The 21753-nt window shown below is 36.1% G+C and overlaps 2 protein-coding genes across 3 annotated transcripts; one reads left to right on the top strand and one right to left on the bottom strand.

Annotated features, from left to right (window-relative positions):
* The first annotated feature begins 8 nt into the window (after positions 1-8).
* dmac2l (distal membrane arm assembly component 2 like) lies at positions 9-7047 on the top strand. The gene is made up of 5 exons (XM_023286656.3): positions 9-141; positions 1255-1358; positions 2579-2787; positions 5048-5219; positions 5300-7047. Exons 2-5 carry the CDS (start codon positions 1264-1266, stop codon positions 5412-5414), a joined length of 591 nt encoding a protein of 196 aa, XP_023142424.2. The 5' UTR covers positions 9-141; positions 1255-1263; the 3' UTR covers positions 5415-7047.
* cdkl1 (cyclin-dependent kinase-like 1 (CDC2-related kinase)) lies at positions 5555-21752 on the bottom strand. 2 transcript variants are annotated; one of them, XM_055005685.1, is made up of 12 exons: positions 21563-21752; positions 21364-21460; positions 19819-19986; positions 18962-19197; positions 16651-16772; positions 13243-13315; positions 12833-12923; positions 11281-11481; positions 9344-9426; positions 8844-8900; positions 7997-8149; positions 5555-7526 (listed from the first exon to the last, which is right to left on the bottom strand). In XM_055005685.1, the coding sequence occupies exons 4-12, from the start codon at positions 19127-19129 to the stop codon at positions 7425-7427; spliced, it is 1050 nt and encodes a 349-aa protein (XP_054861660.1). In that variant the 5' UTR covers positions 19130-19197; positions 19819-19986; positions 21364-21460; positions 21563-21752; the 3' UTR covers positions 5555-7424. The 2 variants fall into 2 exon arrangements, with proteins under 2 accessions (XP_054861660.1, XP_054861659.1); XM_055005684.1 differs by having other exon boundaries at positions 18962-19149; positions 21563-21747.
* Position 21753: the final 1 nt, after the last annotated feature.

Genomic DNA, 21753 nt, shown 5'->3' with positions numbered 1-21753 from the left:
CGCCCCTTGAGACGCTCAAGCCGCAGCGACGTCAACGCGTTCAGCCAATAGAGAGGCACGTCGTTTCGTTACGTCGTTGGGTGAAAGGTCGCAGTAATGGCGGCGGCTCAAATGTAAACAGTGTGATCTGTTGGAGGACAGGTGAGGATTTATTTACCTGTAGCTCGGTTTTTACACTAGAATGTGTCTGCAGCGCAGTTTCAGGACCGCATTTCCACGACCTTTGTTTTAAATTATTTACTTTTAGAACCAAATAAAATGACGAACACTTATTTACGCCAAAGGTTAGCTAGCAGTTCTAGCCCACAGACACTAAAAAAAATCAACTTTAGACTGTTATGAATGGAATAAACCTTCAAACCCATTGCTTGTTTTTAGAAAATAATATTGAATCTATTAAACATTTGAAAATGTTAAGTAGAAAGTAACACTTGAGGCGAAACAAACAAATTTATAACGATAAATTGAATTTTGCATAGAAAATTGGAAAGAAACATTCAGAAAATGGTATTTTAGGAGGAACGAAACTTTAAAAATAGAAACATTTGGGCAGAAAGAGGTGGAATAAATTTATAAAACTATCACTGCTTAGACAAAAAGTACTATTTGGGGTGGGAAAAACTTCTACAATTATAAGTAATTGGACAGAAAGTTGTATTTGAGAAGCATAAACTTTTAAAATGTAAGTAATTTGACATAAAATGCATTTTGGAAGAAATAAACCTTCTAAAACTGTAACTCGCTAATTAAAAAGTAAATATTGGGTGGACTAAACCTTTACAACTATAACTTGTTATAGAATGTAATATATCAGTGGAATAAACTGTTAAAACTGTAATTACGTGGACAGAATGTTATATGTTAAGTGAAACAAACATTTTAACTATCTGTATTTTGGTTGGAACAAATCATTAAAGTTCTAAGTAACTGGACAGAAACTCATTTTGGGAAGAATAAACCTTTCAAACAATAACTCGTTCATGAGAAAGTACCATATGGGTGGAATTAACCTTTATGACTGTATGAATTTGGACAGAAATGTAATATTTTGGATGGAATCTTTTAGACTATAGGTGTTAATTTGGATGGAATAAGCCTTCAAAACCATATCTGATGCTCTTTAGTGTTCTGCCAATTTAGGTCCTCCAACTGCAGCCTCCTCTGTATACAACATTGCAGTTTTCTGTAGTGTCTTTAACTAATTCACAGTTATTAATAAAGCTAATTATGTGTTAATTGTGTGTTTATTTTCAGTCCACAGATATGAGACTGCTGTCGCAGGTGGTGAAGTCTGCAGTGAGTCAGAGGGATTGGAGCCGCAGACACTTCTGGGGTTGGCTCAATGCTGTTTTCAACAAGTGAGACCCTAAACTTTATTAATACGCTGTTATAGCTAATAGCATGGAAAGGCACACACTCAGTGGTCTCCTTTTTAGCCATATCTGTTTAAACTAACCCATCTGTTCCACCGTAAAAACTATTTTTATGATGCCTATGACGCTTTTGTTGACATTGCCGCAGATCTGTTAATTATTTAATTATACTTCTTGTCAGATTTATAGAATAAGTTGAAAATGTCATTTGTTGTAATGGTAAGAAAACTGTTCAATTCAGTCAGTTTCGTGCAAAAAGCTTTTGAGCTGTTCAACTGGGGACAAATTCTCGACCTTTGAGTTAATCCACACCTGAGTCGAGTGTAGCTTTAAAGGATAATGATCAGATAGTGTGACCAGCACACAGACTCTCCTTTGACCAGTGACTGTAAAAGGCCGCTTAAAATGCAGCTTTATTCAAATGACTCGATGCCAGAGATGAAAAGAGAAAGACGAGAACGAGCTGCTGGATGCTGGAATGTCAGTTAGTGCCGTTGCAGACACTCGAATGTCCACAGCGCCACCACTTGTCGTCTAACAAATAGTTTCAGATTGTCCCTTCTGACTCGTCCATCTCTGAAACTGGTCGAGAGACGACTACATCTAGAGAATATTTGGTAAATATAAGGTTATCATTTTGACGGTAAATTTATATAGACTGTCAGCTTCTGTGATTAACCTGATAAAACCAAATGCATTGATCACAGATTTTTAGAACGAGTATACATTTGCAATAAAAGTGAAAACTGTGATGTCAAAATTAGACGGCAGTTCAAGGTTAATAGTCCAAGTTTTAACTCCTAAGCTGATGCAAAGTTATTTTCATCAAGTAATTTGTATGTTTTTTCATAGAACTAGATGATAGGTAATCTATATTAGATGTAAAAACACTGGCCAGTGTCCCTCCAAAGTTATTAAAAACCAAAGTTTCCTGTTGCCTTGTTCATTTAATTTGACCAACAGTCCAAAAACCCCAAAGTATTCAAACAAATCATCACATTTTTTAAGTTTCAACCAACAAATGAGTGGATTTCCTTGATAAATCACTACACAAACAGTGTGGGGATGACATCAGCTGAAAACAACTGGCCTGGTGGGCAGGTCGCCATTTGGACTTTTGTCTCTTGTCTCTTCTCAGCACCCAGCAGATGTGACCCGACACATTTCATGTTCTGTACACTGAGTGTTTGTTGACGTTCTCTCAGGGTGGACTACGAGAGGATCAAGGCTGTCGGTCCGGACCGAGCCGCCGCTGAGTGGCTGCTGAGATGCGGTGCCAAAGTGAGGTTCCAGGGTTTCGATCGCTGGCATCACGACTACAACGGACTGCCAACTGGGCCTCTGGGCAGATACAAGATCCAGGGGATTGATGCCACCGAATCCTGCATCATGTACAGAGGGTTTGACCACCTGGGTCAGTGTCACAGTGTGGGGAGTATTACCTGCTTGTCCTTGTGACTTATCCCAGACTCATTAGCATTTTCTCCAAAACGATCATGGATGCTGTATTTCAAATAGATTATCCAGACTAAAGCTCTGCAGCAACACACAGCAGAACACAACGACAGAGTGGGCAATAGAGTAAAGAAAGTAAAGAAAATCCAACTTCTTAAATAAATCCAAGGGTTTATCCTCTGTACAGACATGTCTTTAAGGCTGAGCTTATCTTGGTACATTTTTAACTCTAACCAGATATACTTCGCTCTAGTTTGCCGGCCTCAGATGTTCTTAGCTGGGTCTGTGTTCCTAACATGCTACCATGAACTCATTTAAATATCTCCAGTTAACGTGGCAATATTCCGTCATTAAGAGCCTGTTGTTTCATAGAATGTATGGAGGAAATGTGAATAGACAGCTGTTTGGTATCTTACTTTTAGCATCCTGCTGTTAGCAAGTTAAATGCTAACATTTAGCCTGTAATGGGAAGCACCCAGTTATAGTAACTTGCTAACATTTTCATAACATTAGCGTCCTAATACAGAATACTACAGAGTGAGTACAACTTTGTACAATATCACCTAAATGTCAAATGATTCAAAATCTCTCAATAATTGTGTTATTTCATAGTTGAAAAGTGGAGTATTTGCTCTTGTTAACCATCAGAAACAAATATTTTAGAAAGACGACATTAAAAATACAAGCCCCAAAGCAGAAAATCAATGCAACTAAAGTGAATACAACTATGATTACTAGTTATGTGTATTACAATTAGCCTAACTGCAAGAACATGGTGACAAAATAAGATGTGAACATCTGAACTTTCTCAGTTTTGGACCTGTGGACTGTGTTTATCTGCATGCTGATTATAAGGCTGGAAAACGAAACAGGAAGCTGAGTGATCAACCTAAAAATGAGTTGAAACACAGTTATAGTAGTAAACAGGAGGTGAGGAACAAGCTGCAGTACCACTAATCAGAGCTGTGTTGGTTACTGCGGTACTTGCACAACTTAAAACAGACGAGCATGTACTTCAGATTTGGTACGGGGATTGGGAGTACATTCTCTGATCAGAGAAGATCAAGATCATTTGGATCGGCTCACATTGAGTCCAGCCTGTTGGTATTAACCCTCCTGTTGTCTTCATTTACAGGCACCAAAAAATATTGTTTCTTTGTCTGAAAAAAAATCTGCAAAAAAATTCCCCAAAAATTCTGAAAATTTGCAAAACCTTCAGGAAGAAAACTCCAATAATTCCTAAAAAGTCTCCCTTGAAAGTTTTATTTAAAAAAAAAAAAAAAAAAAAAATCCCCCAAATTTGGCAAGAAAATTCTTGTACTTTTTCATTTAAATAAGAGCAAACACTCTACTACTCAACTTAGAAGTGCTGCAACTGATGAAAAGCAATTGAATTTAGCATCAGTTGACATTAAAATGATATTGCACAGTATACTGTAACTTGTCAACATTTGGCATATCAGTATGATAAGCTAATAGTAGTTTCTGTAACCTTCTGTAACTGGAAACCTTAAAAGTGCACAAAATACAGCACAATTTAACATTTATTGATACTAATACCACCATAATAATGTTCCCAGAGTGTTGATATGACACTGGGAACATTATTGTTCATGAACATAATGTTAAATGTTGTCCAAATACATGCAGCTTTACAATAAAATCCACTAAAATGTGGATTTAAATTAGAATCTGTGGCATCAAAACAATAAGGACCCAATAATACGATGCTGATTTGATTCCAGCTGTCAGTACAGATGTTGTACATAAATATTCCATCCTCTGTAGAGTATCAAAGCTGCTCCCACATTTAATCGCCATCCATCCCCTAGATGTTAAATTATTTCCCTCTGACCCGGTGCCGGATTAACAGACCAAAGCGTCTGTTCCGATCAAAGATTAAAGCCAATGTTCAGAAAGTGTAAATTTTGCATCAACCGCGTTGGCTCGAACTCGACCCCGTCGGTTGACCTGAAAGTGATTCCCCTCTGTTAACAAGAAAGGAAAGGCGAGGGTGAAAGTGCATCTCTCTCAGACTGATTATCCAAAAGTGACGCAAGAGGACGGGATGTTTTACACCGAGCAGGAATGAACACACACCGTCTGGCTGCCGCTCTGCAAACTCTGTGTGTGTTTTTTCCCTTATCTACAGATTGATAGCTTGTTGCAAATATAATCAGTAGTGTGTGCTGATGCCGTTTTTGTGTTTCTTCCTTCAGATGGTTTGAAACACGTGGAAGAAATAAAGCTCAGTAAGTGTATCTACATAGAAGACGCCTGTCTGGAGAGGCTGAGCTCCATAGAGAACCTGCAGGAGAGTCTGTACATGATGGAGGTGGTTTCATGTGGAAACGTGACCGATAAAGGCATCGTCGCTCTGCACAAACTCAAGTCAGTGAAGTTAAAAAAAAAGGGTTTAAACATGCCTTTTCATAATTCATGCAGTAATCAGGTCTGACGTTCTCCTTCAGGAATCTGGAGTATCTGTTTCTCAGCGACCTTCCTGGAATCAAAGACAAACAGATGACGGTGGGCAGACTGCAGACGGCGCTTCCACGTCTGGACGTCGAGCTGGATCTGGAGTGAAAATATTCACGATGTCCTTTTTAAAGGTTTTCAGAGTCAAAGACCCAGTTTTGAAAGAAAGGACTTGCAGGGCTTTGATGGTCTGACAGCAGATCAGTTTAGGTGTATTTTTCTGCAAACGTGATGCTGCTTGACATTCATTATGTTGTTTTTTTTTTTTTTTTTTTTTTTTTAAAAGAGTGTGGAGCAAAGCTGATGTTTCATTTCTGCTCTTGTCCAGCTAATGCAAAAGTTAAAGTCCCTCCTCAGTCGTCTATTAAACCCCTAGAAACTCATCTCCATGCGTCAGAGTGACATATTTAGACATTTCTTTGGATTAAAATAATCTCTCCATTTGTTAAAATGGCTTTGATGCAACTCTACACGCATTCTTTTTTGCAGCTCGAGCACACCAGCTCACCTATGCCTCTGCGGAAACACTAAAACTACTCAATGCCAACTTGGCCAACTGGTCACACATGTTCAAACCAGTGTCTTGCCAGAAACTGACTGCAGTCAGCAGGAGTGTTTTGCTAATTATTGTCCACTTTATATATGTCTAGAGTTGCTTTTTTCTGCATCCAACAGTCTTAACATTCAAAAAACATAATTTTATATCCCTCTGTGGTGAAAGCAAAGGTATGTCTTTGTGAAAATTTATGGTAACTGAACAATTGTGCCCAAAAAAGCAACTTATAATGTAATCAGGCATGACATTGAGGATCACAGGCAGTACTATAGTGTTATTTCTGACGTTTAGGCTGTATGTATGTCGAATATCCATGTTTAAATCCGGAAACTAGACTGTAATTAGCAAGATTTATGTCTAAGTTTTACATAAAAAATGAAGAAAGCATATCTTTTGCAATCATCTTAATGCTTTACCTATTTAGATTATCACCAATCCAGTTCTTTTTGTCAGTTAAATTAGCTGTTAAGGAGCAATTCTGCAGTTTTCCACTTGTCAAAAAAGGATTGCAGCCCCTAAATTGTGACTGAAATGTCATTAATGCATCAAAATGACTTGATTTCATTAATAAGGGTAATATTTTAAAGATTAAAGCCCATAGAGTAATATATTTGGAAGCCTAAACAAGCAGCAGGATCAGTTTTTGGCAAGAAACACAGGGAATTAATTCCAAAAAAGAAACAAAATACATTAAGACCTTAAGTTGATTGGTTCCTTAGGTTTGTGATGTATGAAACCCAGGAAGTCTGAATCCATGTTTTTGAGACTGTCATTGGTACATGGGTGGAAAGTTTTCAAGCAGATAAAAAAGAAAATATAGACACATGAACACCGTAAAAAAAAACTTCATTTCCACCAGAGGAAGACGGACTTCGAGGGACTTTATACCGTCGACACCAGTTCTCTTTGATATTGTGTAGTTTATTAAAGGTTACTCCACATGTACACAGAGAAAAAGCAATGTAAGAGTAATTTAAATCTTTTCTTTTCAGATTAATTTGGCATTTGTCATAAAATATATCTGAGGACAGACAGATGGCTGAAAACATCCTTAGCACCAGAGTTCCAGAGAGGATGAGTACGATGTTGTACTGCTGCTGATAAACGCTTGTAAAGGTGGTTAAAGGAATGTTTACAACTGTATTCACTCCTCACGTTAATAAATATTATGTCCAGAAAAATGCTCATGAGTCTTTTGCGTCCTACATTATAACTTACTAAACATTAAACTCTACTATCAAAAACGTGTCGCTCCTGCAGAGTCCATCGTTGTATAAAAATACATTTGGCAAACCGGGCAAAGGCAGTAGTTTTACCTTCAGTCTACTCAGCGACTACAAGCGGAGCAGCGAGTCGCTCCTTGTCTCAAACATCTCTACAAAAATCAGCTCAAAATGTAGGCAACATACGTAAACCAGCGGGTCGGAGGGGACATGCTGGGGATAGTGCATAGACCGACGTCAATATCGAGAGACAAACATGTTAAAAAGTGGTTGAATCCTTCGTTTTAAAAACCGCAGAGCTTTGTTTCCCAAGCGGCTCGGGAGGGAAGGAGGGAGAGTTTAGATGTTGGGTAGGTGGTAGTTGAACTTACGCAGGTTGTTGTAGTATTTTTTATTGTCCAGAGCTGGAAAGATGCTGCTGCCGGTCAGCTGTGGCAAATACTGCAGAGTGAAGAAAACATTTTGAAAAAGAGGTTTTAGGGAGTATTTTGAGAGGAGTTAATGACTTTTTTCATGGATACAATTATTGGATTTCTAGAGTTTAAGGAGATAAGGCTAATTAATCATGAAAAATTGTCAGATTTTTACATTTTCAACCATCTTTGAACTTATCTGTGATTGTGTTGTTTTGCCAGAAAGCATAACAAAATCTAAGCTTAAAATCATTATATTTAATCAAAATCACTTTATTCTACATTTAGAAATTTGCTCTAAATGGACTGTTCAGGGGCTGCACAGTGGTGTAGTGGTTAGCACTTTCGCCTTGCAGCGAGAAGATCCCTGGTTCGCGTCCCGGCTTTCCCGGGATCTTTCTGCATGGAGTTTGCATGTTCTCCCTGTGCATGCGTGGGTTTTCTCCGGCTGTAGGATAAGATAACATCTAACGTGAGACTGTATGGAAGTGTTCTCACCCCGTGGGGAAGGTGTCTCCGAGGTAAACGTGTCCTCTTGTTTCCGGATCGGTCCGAGCTGCTCTCGCTCTTTTCTCTCAGACTGTCGAAGTAAGGATGCTGGAGGAGCTGCTCGCAGGACAGACGCTCAGACGGGTCCATCCTCAGGCAACCCTGCAGCACCAGCAGGTAGGGAAATGAGTCCCTTAGAGCTTACATCAGCCATTTGTACAGAAGAATTTACATAACAGATCTGGGAACTGAGAATTATATACAAGCATTGAAGCAAACATGACAAAAATTATATATTCTGATTACCTGGGAAATTTATGTTTTTTTAAGTTTTAACCCTCCTGTTGTCCTCATTTACAGGCATCAAAAAACACTGTTCCCTTGTCTGAAAAAAATCCAAAAATTCACCAAAAAAAAATCCCAAATTTCTGAAAATTTGCAAAACCTTCAGGAAGAAAATTCCAATAATTCCTTAAAAGCTTTTTTTTTTTAAAAAAGAGAACATTCAGAAAAAAAATCAACCAAAATCCAGCGAATTTCAAAAAAATATTTTTATCTGAATGTTCTTAGAAATTTTTTTTTTTTTTTTTTTTTTTTAAACATTTCTTTTTTTTCCCACCAAAAAAGTTTCAAAAATTCCCAAAAATGTTGAAAATTTGCAAATTTTCACTGTGGAAATATGTTTTTTTTTCCCACAATTTCAAACTTTAAAATGGGTCAATTTGACCTGCAGGACAACACGGGGGTTAATATGCCTCACTAGCTGCAGCAAAACCTGCACATTTCACTGGATTAAACACAACTTTACCAACAAAACCTGACTTAGAAACATTTTAATTTATGACAACTTTGTTACCTTCATGAGGCTCAGAGCTTGATGTGAGAGGTTTGGATATTTCTGCTCCAAAGGTTCCTACAGAAACCAAAAACAAAGACGGCTACAAGTTTAGATGCTTCTGTTCCTGTATTTCTTTGTGGAATAATTCAAAATATTGAATTGTAGTGTGGGGCTGCACAGTGGAGTGGTGGTTAGCACTGTCGCCTTGCAGCTAGAAGATCCCCAGTTTGCATCCTGGCCTTCCTGGGATCTTCCTGCATGGAGTCTCCATGTTCTCCTGTACATGTGTGGGTTTTCTCCGGGTTCTCCAGTTTCTTCCCACAGTCCAAAAACGTGCTGAGGTTAACTGGTGATTCTAAATGGTCCGTAGGTGTGAATCTGAGTGTGATTGTTTGTCCAGGTGTCCCCTGCCTTCACCCTAAGTCAGCTGGGATAGACTGCAGGCCCTCTCTGCGACCCTAACGAGGATTTAGCGGTGTGTAGATAAAGGACGGATGGATGGAACTTCTGTGTCTCACCATCTCTTGAGGCTCTGGGATGGAAACTCCGCAGAAGAACTGGTTGTTGCTGAAAACCTGCTGGTGTCGAGGGATCAGATCTCCTGCAGGAGGTGAAAAAAATAACAAAATCACACAGAATTTAGTGAATCAAGCTCGTTTTCCTCTATTGCTTCTGTAAATCTATGGTAAAATTACAGCATTCAGTCTATATATTATAAATTATCTAAATGATTTATAGACATTTTACAATTTCATCCTGCGGTAAAGTGTTTTTCCTGCATTTATTAGAGTTTTTCCTCAATTATATGTGAAAATACTCTTAAAAACACAAAGATTAAAGCATCCGGAGCACAAAACCAACTTCCAGATAACTGTAATAAACACATTTTAAAACGACACATTTACTTGCTAATATTTGCTAAATGATGCTAATAAAATATGTGCTTCACGATGACCAAAAACTGTGTTGCTACTTTCGGTGATGAATTTGCACAGCAAACAGAAACCGGCTATAATTTCATGCCATGAATATTCAAATAGTGTGTAAATATAGATGTTTTCATACAGATACTTATACATATTTACAAATGTATGTAGAAAATATAGTAAAATTTCCATCTACTGTCAACAAATTTTAAGAGAGTGTTGTACAAACACTGTAAAATTCATAAAACTTCTATAGTCCTGTTTTGTTTCTTCACTATTTTTCTATCTGTTCTGTAAATATAAAGAGCTGTAAATACTGTAATTGTATTTAATAACTTCTAACAACTCTTGTATTAACCGTTTTTGAAATGTAATTTTATTCTTATTTAGTTTTTAAAACCTGAAAACACGAACTAATGTTGTGTTTTATCTCTTTTTCTTTTCATTTGTGTCACGCCATCTTGTATTTTTATTACTCAGCAACATTTTAAATGAGGCCTTCACACCTCAGTGTACTCGGACTTTAAATAAAGTTTTGAATAAATTGTCTAATAGCTCCATTTTATTATTTTTTCCCAATATGAAAAACTACCAGTGATGGAATGAAGTACATTTACTAACGTGCTGCACTTCAGGACAAATTTGTGCCACTTTTACTTTACTTTTTCATTTTATGCAGTCATATACTTGTACTTTCTTACATCTAAGAAGAGAATATTGTCCTTTTTACTCCACTACATTTATCTGACAGTTTTAGTTTTTCTTCAAATTATAATTTTTCACACCTCTCTGACAGTGAACACAACATATCTCCAAAACTGGTTGATTTTGAAATAGATTTTTCTCTGATAAAGTAAAAGATTAGGATTTCTTGAAGAGTTGAGACCATTCTCCAACTTCTTAATTTATATAAACGTATTTTAAAATGTCTGAAATGCATTGTCACAAAGCTGCAAACAGGGCTGTTTGTCTGAGCTCATGAAAAGTTGATTTTTTACGAAAATGCCATCCTCCCAGGACAACAACGGCACAATAAAGCTGATGTTTTTACAACTTAATATGCATTTTTGTTAAATAAAGTAGTTAAAACGTTTAACACATCTAGCATTATAAACACTGTCAGGGACCATTTTACTGCAGAATGAGCTTTTACTTTTGATACTTTGGGCACATTTTGGGCACATTTTTACTTTAGAAAGGCTTTGAATGCAGAACTTTTACTTAAAATGTAACTTTTACTCACTTTTCATACATCATGGACATGCATCTGCACCTTCAATTACTTCATTGTTGATCCAACTGCACTATTTTTAAATAAAGTTGATTGAATTGAATTGTAGTATTTTCACTATGAAATATCAGCACTTTTACCAAAAAAAGAACATAAATACTTCTTCCACCACTGGAGACAACAAATGAATCATCATGAGGGTTAAATTTCTGTATTAAAGTTGAATTCTTTTGATAAAATAGAACATTTCTGGTTCCAGCTGCACGTTTCTGAGGTTTCTCTGCAGATCTGATCTTACCTAGAGTCTTCCTGATCAGGTACAGCTGGTCCATGTCGGACTTTCCGGGCCACAGAGGGATTCCTGACAGCAGCTCAGCGAACACACAGCCGACGGCCCAGACGTCCACCGGGGGGCCGTACTGAGTGTCGCCCACCAGCAGCTCCGGAGCTCGATACCAGCGAGTCGCCACGTAGTCGGTGTAGTAATCACACGGTCCGGCTGAAGGGGCAGAAATACGCAAGATCAGGAGTCACAGAAATGAATTATCATCAAGTATTAACCCTCGTCTTGTCCTGCGGGTCAAAATTGACCCGGTTTAAAGTTTGAAAATGTGGGGGAAAAAAAAAAAAAATCACAGTGAAACTTCTGATGTCCACATTTTCAACATTTTTGGGAAATCTTTGAACATTTTTTGGTGGAAAAAAGAAATGTTAAAAAGGTTTCTTAAGAACATTCACAAGAAAATCAACCAAAGTCCAGTGAAATTCGCTGGATTTTGGTTGATTTTTTTTTATGTGAATGTTCTTAAAGAAAATATTAGAAGTTTTACTGATATATATGGAATCACTTTAGATATTTTTAGGATTTTTTTGGAAGATTTTTACTCATTTTTAAAAAAATATTTACAAGAATTTTCTTGCCAAATTTGGGGAATTTTTTTTAAATAAAACTTTTAAGGGAAACTTTTAAAGAATTATTGGAATTTTCTTCCTGAAGGTTTTGCAAATTTTCAGAAATTTGGGGATTTTTTTTTTTTGCTGAATTTTTGGATTTTTTGACTGCTGAAACATGTCAGCGAGGTAAAAAACTTTACTTGAAATTTGTCCAAAATGAGGCAAAAATTGTAAATAATAAAACATGAAACATGCCAAAACGCTCCTGAAATAGCAGAAAAATTGTCCTAAATGACTAAAAATGTGATTTAAACCTCTGGTACTAGAAGTGTGGTCTGCAGACGGTGGATTTTTTTCATGAATGGTTGTTTTCTTAATGAAAAGAACTTTTCTGCACATTATTCAACCATATTTATGGATGCTGGAGTTTAAAACACAGAAATAAAATATTTTTTTTAAGAGTCTCACCTCAATTTTTCTTCTTTATTTTGCTTAAAATGAAGCAAATTAATTTTCAGTGTTGATCTGTCACACGTCAGACTGCAGATGCGGTTGAAAAGAAAACCATCTTTTCCTTACTTAGTTGTCGGTTAAAAAAGTAACGCTATTCTAAAGTAAGAAACGACAAAATAAACAATCCATCAACCACTTGATTGAATTGAATTGAATTGAATTGAATTGAATTGAATTGAATTGAATTGAATTGAATTGAATTGAATTGAATTGAATTGAATTGAATTGAATTGAATAAAGATTTTGGGACAAATTTAACAAGGACGAAATTGTTGCTATATTTTGACAATCAGTGCTTCATAAACAAAGCTGCTCGAACCCTCTAAAGATTTGTGAAATTGTTAGACGCTGAAGATTACTTTCACTTGTGACTACTAAGGCTTGGATAACTAAATATGAACATAAATTGACCAATAAGTGTTACAGCTGTTTAATAAACTCACTGAGAATCCTGGCGAACCCAAAGTCACACAGTTTGATGACTTGACGTTTGGTGATGAGAATATTCTCCGGCTTCACGTCTCTGTGAATGCACTGCAGAAACAAACAACAAAATCACTGCACGAGCTTAAAAACGGACCGAAAACTCTCCTTTTTAAGCGGCTTGTGTTTGCAGGATGTTGACAATAAAAAACAACGGGCTGTGTGAGAAAGTAGAGTTTGAGTTAAACTGAGGCCTCATAGCGTTTGTTGTGTCTAGGTGATACATTAACAGCTGGTCAGCCAAGGGGAAGGAATTCTTGTTAAAAAAAAAAAAAAGAGCCATAAAGCAGAGGAGCTCGGTGGGAGCTGGAGGAGGAGGAGAGGAATTCAACAACAAGCTGAGGGGAAGAGATCGTGTAAAGACACTTACGTTTTGTTTGTGGCAGAAGTTGACAGCTTGAAGCGTCTGCCAGGTGATGCTTTTTACCAGATGCTCTGGAACGCTGCAGGACAAGAAGGAAATTAAAGAAATCAGTTCACAGACGCACAGAAAATAATCTGATTGTTTAGTTTGGAAGCAGTAGCTGAAAGGAAGACTGAATTTACTGGAACTTTTCCAACACAGAAAAGCAGAATGTTTTGATTTAATTTATGGTAATTTGTAAGACTTTGATTCAATTCAATTTTATTTATACAGCACAGATTCACAGCATACACCACCCAGACAATTTCATGTTTTGCATGAAAACTCACACTTTTATTCATGTGCTAACATAATTGCACAAGGGTTTTCTAATCATCAATTAGCCTTTCAACACCATTAGCTAACACAATGTAGCATTAGAACACAGGAGTGATGGTTGCTGGAAATGTTCCTCTGTACCCCTATTTAGATATTCCATTAAAAATCAGCCATTTCCAGCTAGAATAGTCATTTACCACATTAACAATGTCTACACTGGATTTATCATTCATTTAATGTTATCGTCATTTGAAAAAAAAAATGCTTTTCTTTCAAAAAATAAGGACATTTCACCCCAAACGTTTCAACGGTAGTGTATGTCATCTCAAAGCACTTAGCATAATAAAAGTACAGACATGAGATCAGAGCAAATAATGAGAGCTTCAAGGTCGACTGCAAAAAAAGATCCTCCAATTTAGTAACTAAACAAGCTCCGTAACACTTTAGAAATAATTGCAGATTTAAACATTTCCATCACTAATGCAAAAAAGCCCATAACAGATTTGAAAAAAGAGTCTATGTGTAAGATTTAATATATTTTTGAATTTTGCACATCATTGATTGTGTTATTAGTCCGCCAAGGAACAGTGGAGTTATGTGATGATTGGCATACGTTTGTCTGTCTGTTGGCAGCATTACTCAAAAATGGACCAAAAGATTTGGATGAAATTTTCAGGGAATCTCAGAAATGACACAAGAACCAAGTGATTAGATTTTGGCAGCGATGCAGCTTATAGTCTGGATCCACGGATTTGTTCAAAGTTTCTGCATCATTGCCAGATAGCGGCATGGCGACACTGTAACTATGACAACAAGTGAACACTACGATAGCTGCCTGCTGGTGATCACATGATTGTGATCCTACTACAAATCCACCAGATTTATCAGGACTTATCAGTCAGAAACTATACGACTGAGCAGCCTTGGAGGAGTACTGCGCTCCGACGGCTTGTCCTTTTCTAGGTTGTTATTCACCTTTGCTGCGGAAAAACTGGAAAGTTTTCCCGCTGTGGGACTTAAAAGATTTTTCCATTTAATTCAATTCAAATCCAAAAACTTTATTTATCCCCCAGGGGCAATTTAACCCTCCCGTTGCCTTCACTTAAGGGGCACCAAAAAATTTTGCTTCCTTGTCTGAAAAAAATGTAAAATTCAGCAAAAAAAAATCCCCATATTTCTGAAAATTTTCAAAATTTTGCACGTTCTTAAGAAACATTTTTAACATTTCTTTTTTTCCATCAAAAAATGTTAAAAAATTTTCCAAAAATGTTGAAAATGTGGACATCAGAAGTTTCACTGTGAAAATATAAATTTTTTTCCACATTTTCAAACTTTAAACCGGGTCAATTTGACCCGCAGGACGACACGAGGGTTAAGAAACACGGAGCAGTTGGATCGACAAATAAGTTATTTAAGGTGCAGGTGCATGTCTGCTTAAGACTTGTACTTTAGGTTTTTGAAGATATTTTACCTCTATAAACCTAAAAGAGAAGTCCAGTTGCTGTTTTACTTAGGATTTAGGATTACAATGACCTAGATGATTGAGAATCTACACAGAAGCTTCTCACTATAAGCTATAAATGTGAACTACATGATGGATTAATCTCCTAAAAGTCAAATTTCACATTAATTTATGAAATCACTGTTTAGATTTTAAACAATAAATGGCTAAATTTGTTAAAATTCTGGTCATTTTTGGCAAAAATGGGACTAAATAATCTGCAAAGGTGAATCTAATAAACAAAGCGTGGGTGTATTTGTGTCTAATTTCATGTCTGGATTAGGAAAAAGCTCTCTGTTTGCTGTTATGTCTGGTTTCTCTTTGTTCAGCGCAGTTTTTCAGACATTTCTCTCCGTGCTGCGTTTCCATTGTGAGCCTCAATGTCTAACACTGAGGCTTTGTTGGTCCAGGGGCCTCCATCCATCAGTGTTGCCGGGGAAAAGGCTAATTCGAGCCTTGTGACTGGCAATTAATAACAATCTCCTCCCCTCTTCCCGGCTCCGTTGTCTCTTCTTTCGGTCCGGAGGCCGAAACCAGACGGCCAAAACACTGCCCATAAAATGTGGCTCCCTGCCAGCAAAGCATTCTGGGAGAGCATCACTGTACACATACCACAGAGGGCCGCTCGGCCTCCTGGGAAACCAGCGTCGTGCCCATCGGCGCCGGACAAAGCGCTCTTATGTATATGTAATGTGGAGATAACTAAAGCACACACTGCTCCGTTAAAGCAAACACACTCAGATCTCAACACAGTCAACACAGAGAAGCTCAAATTAATTTAGAAATAAATAAAATAGATGTTTTAATAGATGCACTGTGTCAATCTGGGACTTTATTTTAACTAATAACAGTTATCTAATGTCTCTTTTTATTCATGGAGCTTCATATAATGTGTTTAGTAGAATCTCTGAGTAAATTTTCTGTTATTTTTAATTTGTTTTTCTGGATTTATCTGTTATTATCTTGTTTCACAGCCTTGTTTGATTCACAAATCCAGCTTTGTGATGCTCCAAATCCATTTAACCCTCGTGTTGTCCTGCGGGTCCAAACTGGCCCGTTTCAAAGTTGGAAAATGTGGAAAAACAATATATTTTCACAGTCAACATTTTTGGGAAATTTTTGAACATTTTTTTAAATGTTTAAGAACATTCACAAAAAAAAATATTATCAAGGTATTAACAATAACATTAAACCGTAAATAAGTATTGAAAATAATTAGTTTAATATAAAATTTGACTCTTTTTGTTAGCTATAAGTTGGTAAATTACATATTCAGTTAAACCTGTTTGAAGCTAACACTAGAAAACTCTTCATTCACAACTTTTTTTGTGTTCATAAACAGACAAAGTTTGATTTCGGCTGAATATTTTTGTGAAAATGTTGCAACATGGCAGACTTGTTTCATCTTTGACTTTAATTTTGTTGAAATTTAAGGCCTCTATTTTCTCTCTACACATCAAATAAAGGCAAAAAATGATGTTCTGCAGTTAGTTTTTGTCTCTTATTGTTATTTTAAACTCTGTAAACTAACTAAACATCTGCATGTATTTATTCGCTTTTCAGAGAAGTGAAGTCTAGTGAGGAGACAAACCCACCCTGTGGGATGTCGGTCCAGCTCGTTGAGGACGGTGTGGTCGCAGTACTCGAACACCAGGTGCAGCTTCCGTTTACGTCGAAACACTTCGATCAGATTCACCAGGTTGGCGTGTTTCAGTTGCTGCAAAGACACGAAACAATGGAAAAAATCAGACATTTGTATGACAGAATCGCACAAACTAAAACATGAGAGGAGGGTTTCGTCTGTGGCTCTTATCAAACACACTAAACTGTTCACAGGAGGTAATAAACATGCTGTTGCCCCTGACAACGTGTCCTATTTATGAGCTGCCGGTTTCCAGCGGGCCGCTAACACTCCCACCACCGCATGACTAATTAAACCACCAACAATTACACCAGCGCATCTTTGATAATTACTGAACCGAATAAAAGCAGGCGGCACTTGATCAGACACAAACTTTACCACAAAATTTAAAAAAGACGCAGCATTTTAACTATTTTTGTCCAGCTTCCTGCAACCAGAATAAATTCTGTCAGACGTTTCCCTGCAGGGTTTTTCCTTCATTTGATTAAAGCTCTATAAAGCTGCTCTGAATGCTGCTGCTCTCTTCTCTCTGCAGAATTAACTGCATCACTTCCCTCCTGCTGACTGCACAGAGGAGCAGCAACGCTTTATGTTTTATGGCATTAAAAACAAGATTTAAACCTTTAAAACTTCAAATAAAAGCCTGAAATCAGAACAGAAAAGAATAGAAAGTCTTAGTGAATAAAAATCAAAGTAGACTGAAATCTTTAATTGTACAGATGTGGTTTAAAGGGACAAGTTAGCTCCTCTAATAAGTAGAGAAATAATGCTATTTAGTATAAAAACTAATTTGTAGTTCAGCTGATATTTGATTTAGTCACTTGCACGAACTGAAGTCTTGCAAAATTTAGTATGAAAGCCAGAAAAACTGTGTTGTTCAGTGAATAATTTGACTTTTTCTCTTGTAATTGTGACTTAATGAGCCAAATCCTGGCGCAAAATGTCAAACGCTTGACTTTTTATAAAGCCAAATCAGACACACGATCATTTAATCTGGTAATTTACCTTTTTTAAAACCAAACATGAGACTATTCTGAAAAAAGTTAGACTTAATAAGACAAATGATGATGTAATATATCATATTTCTGAGCAAAAATCATGTTTATTATCTGATATTTTGAACTTTTTATATCATCTTTTTACATGAGACTTTTTATCACCAGTTTGACTTAAGACAAATATTTATGCATTATATCATTTTAATTTAGATAAGTTAAAAAAATCTAAGTATTTCTATCATAATTTTTACTTAATGAGCCAAATATTATGTATTACATCATAATTCTTACATACAATATTTATAAGAATGATATAATTTTGCATTTATCTCTTACAACTGCTACTTTGTGAGTTAAATTTCAATAAACTACCTCATATTCTGACATAAGATCTCATAAACTAGACTTTTTACATGATAATTTCAATTAAGTCAGTTTTTTGACCATTAATCCCATTATTTTGGCTTTGTAAGCTCATACTTTCTAAAATTTGACATACTCTCTCGTAAATTGGACTTTTTATCTGATCAAGGCACACAGTGAGACTATTTTTTCATAATTTTGATTCAATAACCCCTTTCTTCAGGGACCTTTTACTTAATAAGGGAAATTTTGATATATTATCCCATAATTATCATATATTATCAGATAATTTTGACTTCATAAACCAAATATTTATGCAATATATCATCTTAACTACATAAGTTAAAAAAGTAACTATTTTTATTTTTTACTTAATAAGCCAGATATTTATGTATCATAATTGTTACAAATAATATCTGTAAGAATTATGTAATTTTGCATTTTCCTCTTATAACCTCTACTTTGTGAGTTAAATTTCAATCAACTATGTCAAAATTTGGACTTTTTACATGATAATTTCAACTTAAGTCACTTATTTGACTATTTATCCCATAATTTTGGCTTTGTAAGCTCATACTTTCTATTTTTTAAGCTAAAATTTGACATACTCTCATAAGTTGGACTTTTTATCTGATCAACGCACAGATCATAATCATAACTTTGACTCAATAACCCCTTTCTTCAGGCAACTTTTAATTAATAAGGGAAATTTTGCTGTAATATCCAATAATTCTGATATATTATCCTGTCTGATCTCATGACTTTATTAGCCAATCCTTTTCCATTTACAAAGCCAGAAACCTGCATTTTTCTGATCTGGACAACAGTTTCATGTATTGATTTTTATTAGTTTAATGTCAGTAAATGTCAAATGTGCACGAGTAAATGAGGCTGTGTCGTTACCTTGAGCATCCTGATCTCCCTCAGTGCGATCTTTTTGATGATGGGGTCGTCCTCGGACTCCACGAACTTCTTGATGGCGACGATCTGACCCGTGTCTCTGTTCCTGCACTTGAAGACGACGCCGTAGGATCCCTCTCCGATCTTCCCGATCTTCTCGTACTTCTCCATCCTCGGGGAAAATCGGCCAACTGCTCATTTAATCGTGGACGAAAAGCAGAAAGGCAAAAAAAACGACTCTGAAAATGATCAAAGAGACACAGGAGGGGATCTCAGCAGCGACAAGAAGGAGCTTTTAGGAACCATAGAGCTGATTTAATTGCATATTTGGGGCTACTCACACCATAATATCAGATATAATGGTGAGTTATTATAAATTTACATGCATCTAACACCAGCAAAGAGCATTTCTGCACCTGAGCTCTGATTGTGTTTAACCTGGAGGATCAAAATGTTCAAATAACATCTTAAACTGCCACCAAAAGATGCTCGGAGGGAACATTACACCTGTCCTGCAACAGTTAGATTGCGTAACAAAACATTTGCAATGCAAAGTATATTAGGTCAGTTCCCTGAGGGCACAGAGAGAAAACAAATAACAGAGAAACAGCCAGGGGAATAAAATCAAAGTGCTGCACTTAAAAACAACACGAGGGTGGAAATATTAAATACATCTAATAAAAAGGGAGATTTCCATCTTAGATTGTAGGTTCATAACTCACACATGATGAAAAATCAACTACAATAACACAAAAGTCTCAGCAAAGTTGCCTCCTGACACAGACACATTTTAATATTTCAGTAGAAAATATTTTAGAAAAAAACATTTTATTTGTGAAAAATGAACTGTTGACACTGACCTTGTGTGAAAATGTTTGCAGATGTTTCTCAGAGTCAGAGTGAGGCTCCACTTCTTCTTCTTCTAAACACCAACCTGTGAGGTGGACGATCTCAGCTCAACTGTCCCTGCAGCTCCAACCAGCTCCCGTTTTAAGGCGTCAAGTCGGATACAATCGTCTTGTCTGGTTCTGTTTTTCAAAATAAAACAACAAAAACACACCACTAGCAGGATTTTTTTTCAAAGTAACTCTGTTTATTTTTATGTTTTTGCTCACAAAATTACCAAACAGTTGATTTAAATGGCTTCATGAGCCTTGATAATTATGCGTCAGATGCTTTTTATTGTTATTGATCTAAAATCTAATCTATTAATCTCTAATCTAAAACTAAATTAATTCAGTAGACAGACGGAGTTTACAAAACTACATTTAACTAAATATGTCAAAGTGATTTTATTATTTGAATCTACATGAAAATATGCCTTTTCAACAGTATATACTACCATGTACCCTTTTAAACAGCTTCTTTTTAGCACAAATTAACCCAAATTAACTAAATATGCAAAAGAACATTTCTGCAGCTAGTCGCTAAATATTAAAAGTGAACTATATTTAACTACATGAGCAGAAACAAACTTAAATGTACAGTAGTTCCATTTTATTTTTAAACTTTAAAGGAATGTGTTTTACTCTCGTGTAGAGCTGCAATGATTAATCTATTATTTTTTGACTATTAATCACCAACTATTTTGATGATCAGTTAATTACGGTAATTGATGGAATTAAAAAATCTATCTACTATAAATATTTTCTATATTCTTCCCTTTACTATGACAGTAAACTGAGCATCTTTGGGTTGTTGATGAAAAAATTTAAAAAAGGAAAAAAGATTTGCCATCTTGTACTTGAGGAAACACTGAGAAAATAATCGAAACAATCAATGAAGACAATGGAAATAATCGTTTAGTCACAGTCTGAGGTGATACTAAGCTATATTTATTTTCAGAACGACGTTAAATTTATTAATTTTTTTGCTGTGTAGGTTCAAATTTGATTTGAAACACCGGACACTTAAAACTGAACAATACTTTCAATATCATTTGCAATAATTTTCTTCCTCAATAGTCTCAGTATCATGTGCACAAATTTATTTTCATGTGTAATATTTCAGTTTTATGTACATTAGCAACGTAATGTGTAATATTTAATTATCATGCATTTTACCTAATTAATATTACCAATATTGTGTTTTACTTTTCTATTCTAGTAATATTTTAGCTCACTTATTTTGTTTCATGTTTAATGTATTGTACTTACATGTTAGTGATTTTCACTAGGCACTATATTTATTTGTATGTTCTGTCATTTGTTTTTTCTGAGCACTATCTGGCACAGGAATTTCCTTCGGCATCGATAAAGTTTGATATTCTTTATATATTGTAAATTGGCAAAAAATATCCAGGTTGATGTAGTAAAATCCTTTATAACAAAAGCACTAGAAGATAAGTAAAAAAGACTTTCAGCTTAAGAACTACTGCTTTTATTTTGAAGGTAACACTTTCTGACCTGCAGCTCTTCCCACTGACTCTCTCTGACCAGCTTCACTACATTTCTGCCTTTTCCACTCTGGTCCCCATAGGAACAGCCGACTCCACCTCCGGCTCTGAAAAAAGGGAAAGCAGGACTCCTGTAGATATTCACATGTGGGATGATGTTTATAAATGAACAACCAGGTAAATTGTAGCCACCTCCAGTCGAGTCTCACCTCTGAAAAACAAGATTTCACCACTCCAGGGTTGATTTCTTACACATTAGAGTCTGTTTTATGTTTCTTGACTCTTAATCCACATGACATCATTCTATACGAGAGCGAGCTGCAAACAAGAAGATTCAGTTGCACTGAGACCAATTAGTGTCAGAGGAAAGGCAGACTAAATAGGGAAATAATGGAAACTA

Source organism: Amphiprion ocellaris, chromosome 20 (assembly GCF_022539595.1).
Source record: "Amphiprion ocellaris isolate individual 3 ecotype Okinawa chromosome 20, ASM2253959v1, whole genome shotgun sequence".
Classification (NCBI taxonomy): Eukaryota; Metazoa; Chordata; class Actinopteri; family Pomacentridae; genus Amphiprion; species Amphiprion ocellaris.
This window is presented reverse-complemented; position numbering and strand designations above follow the sequence as displayed.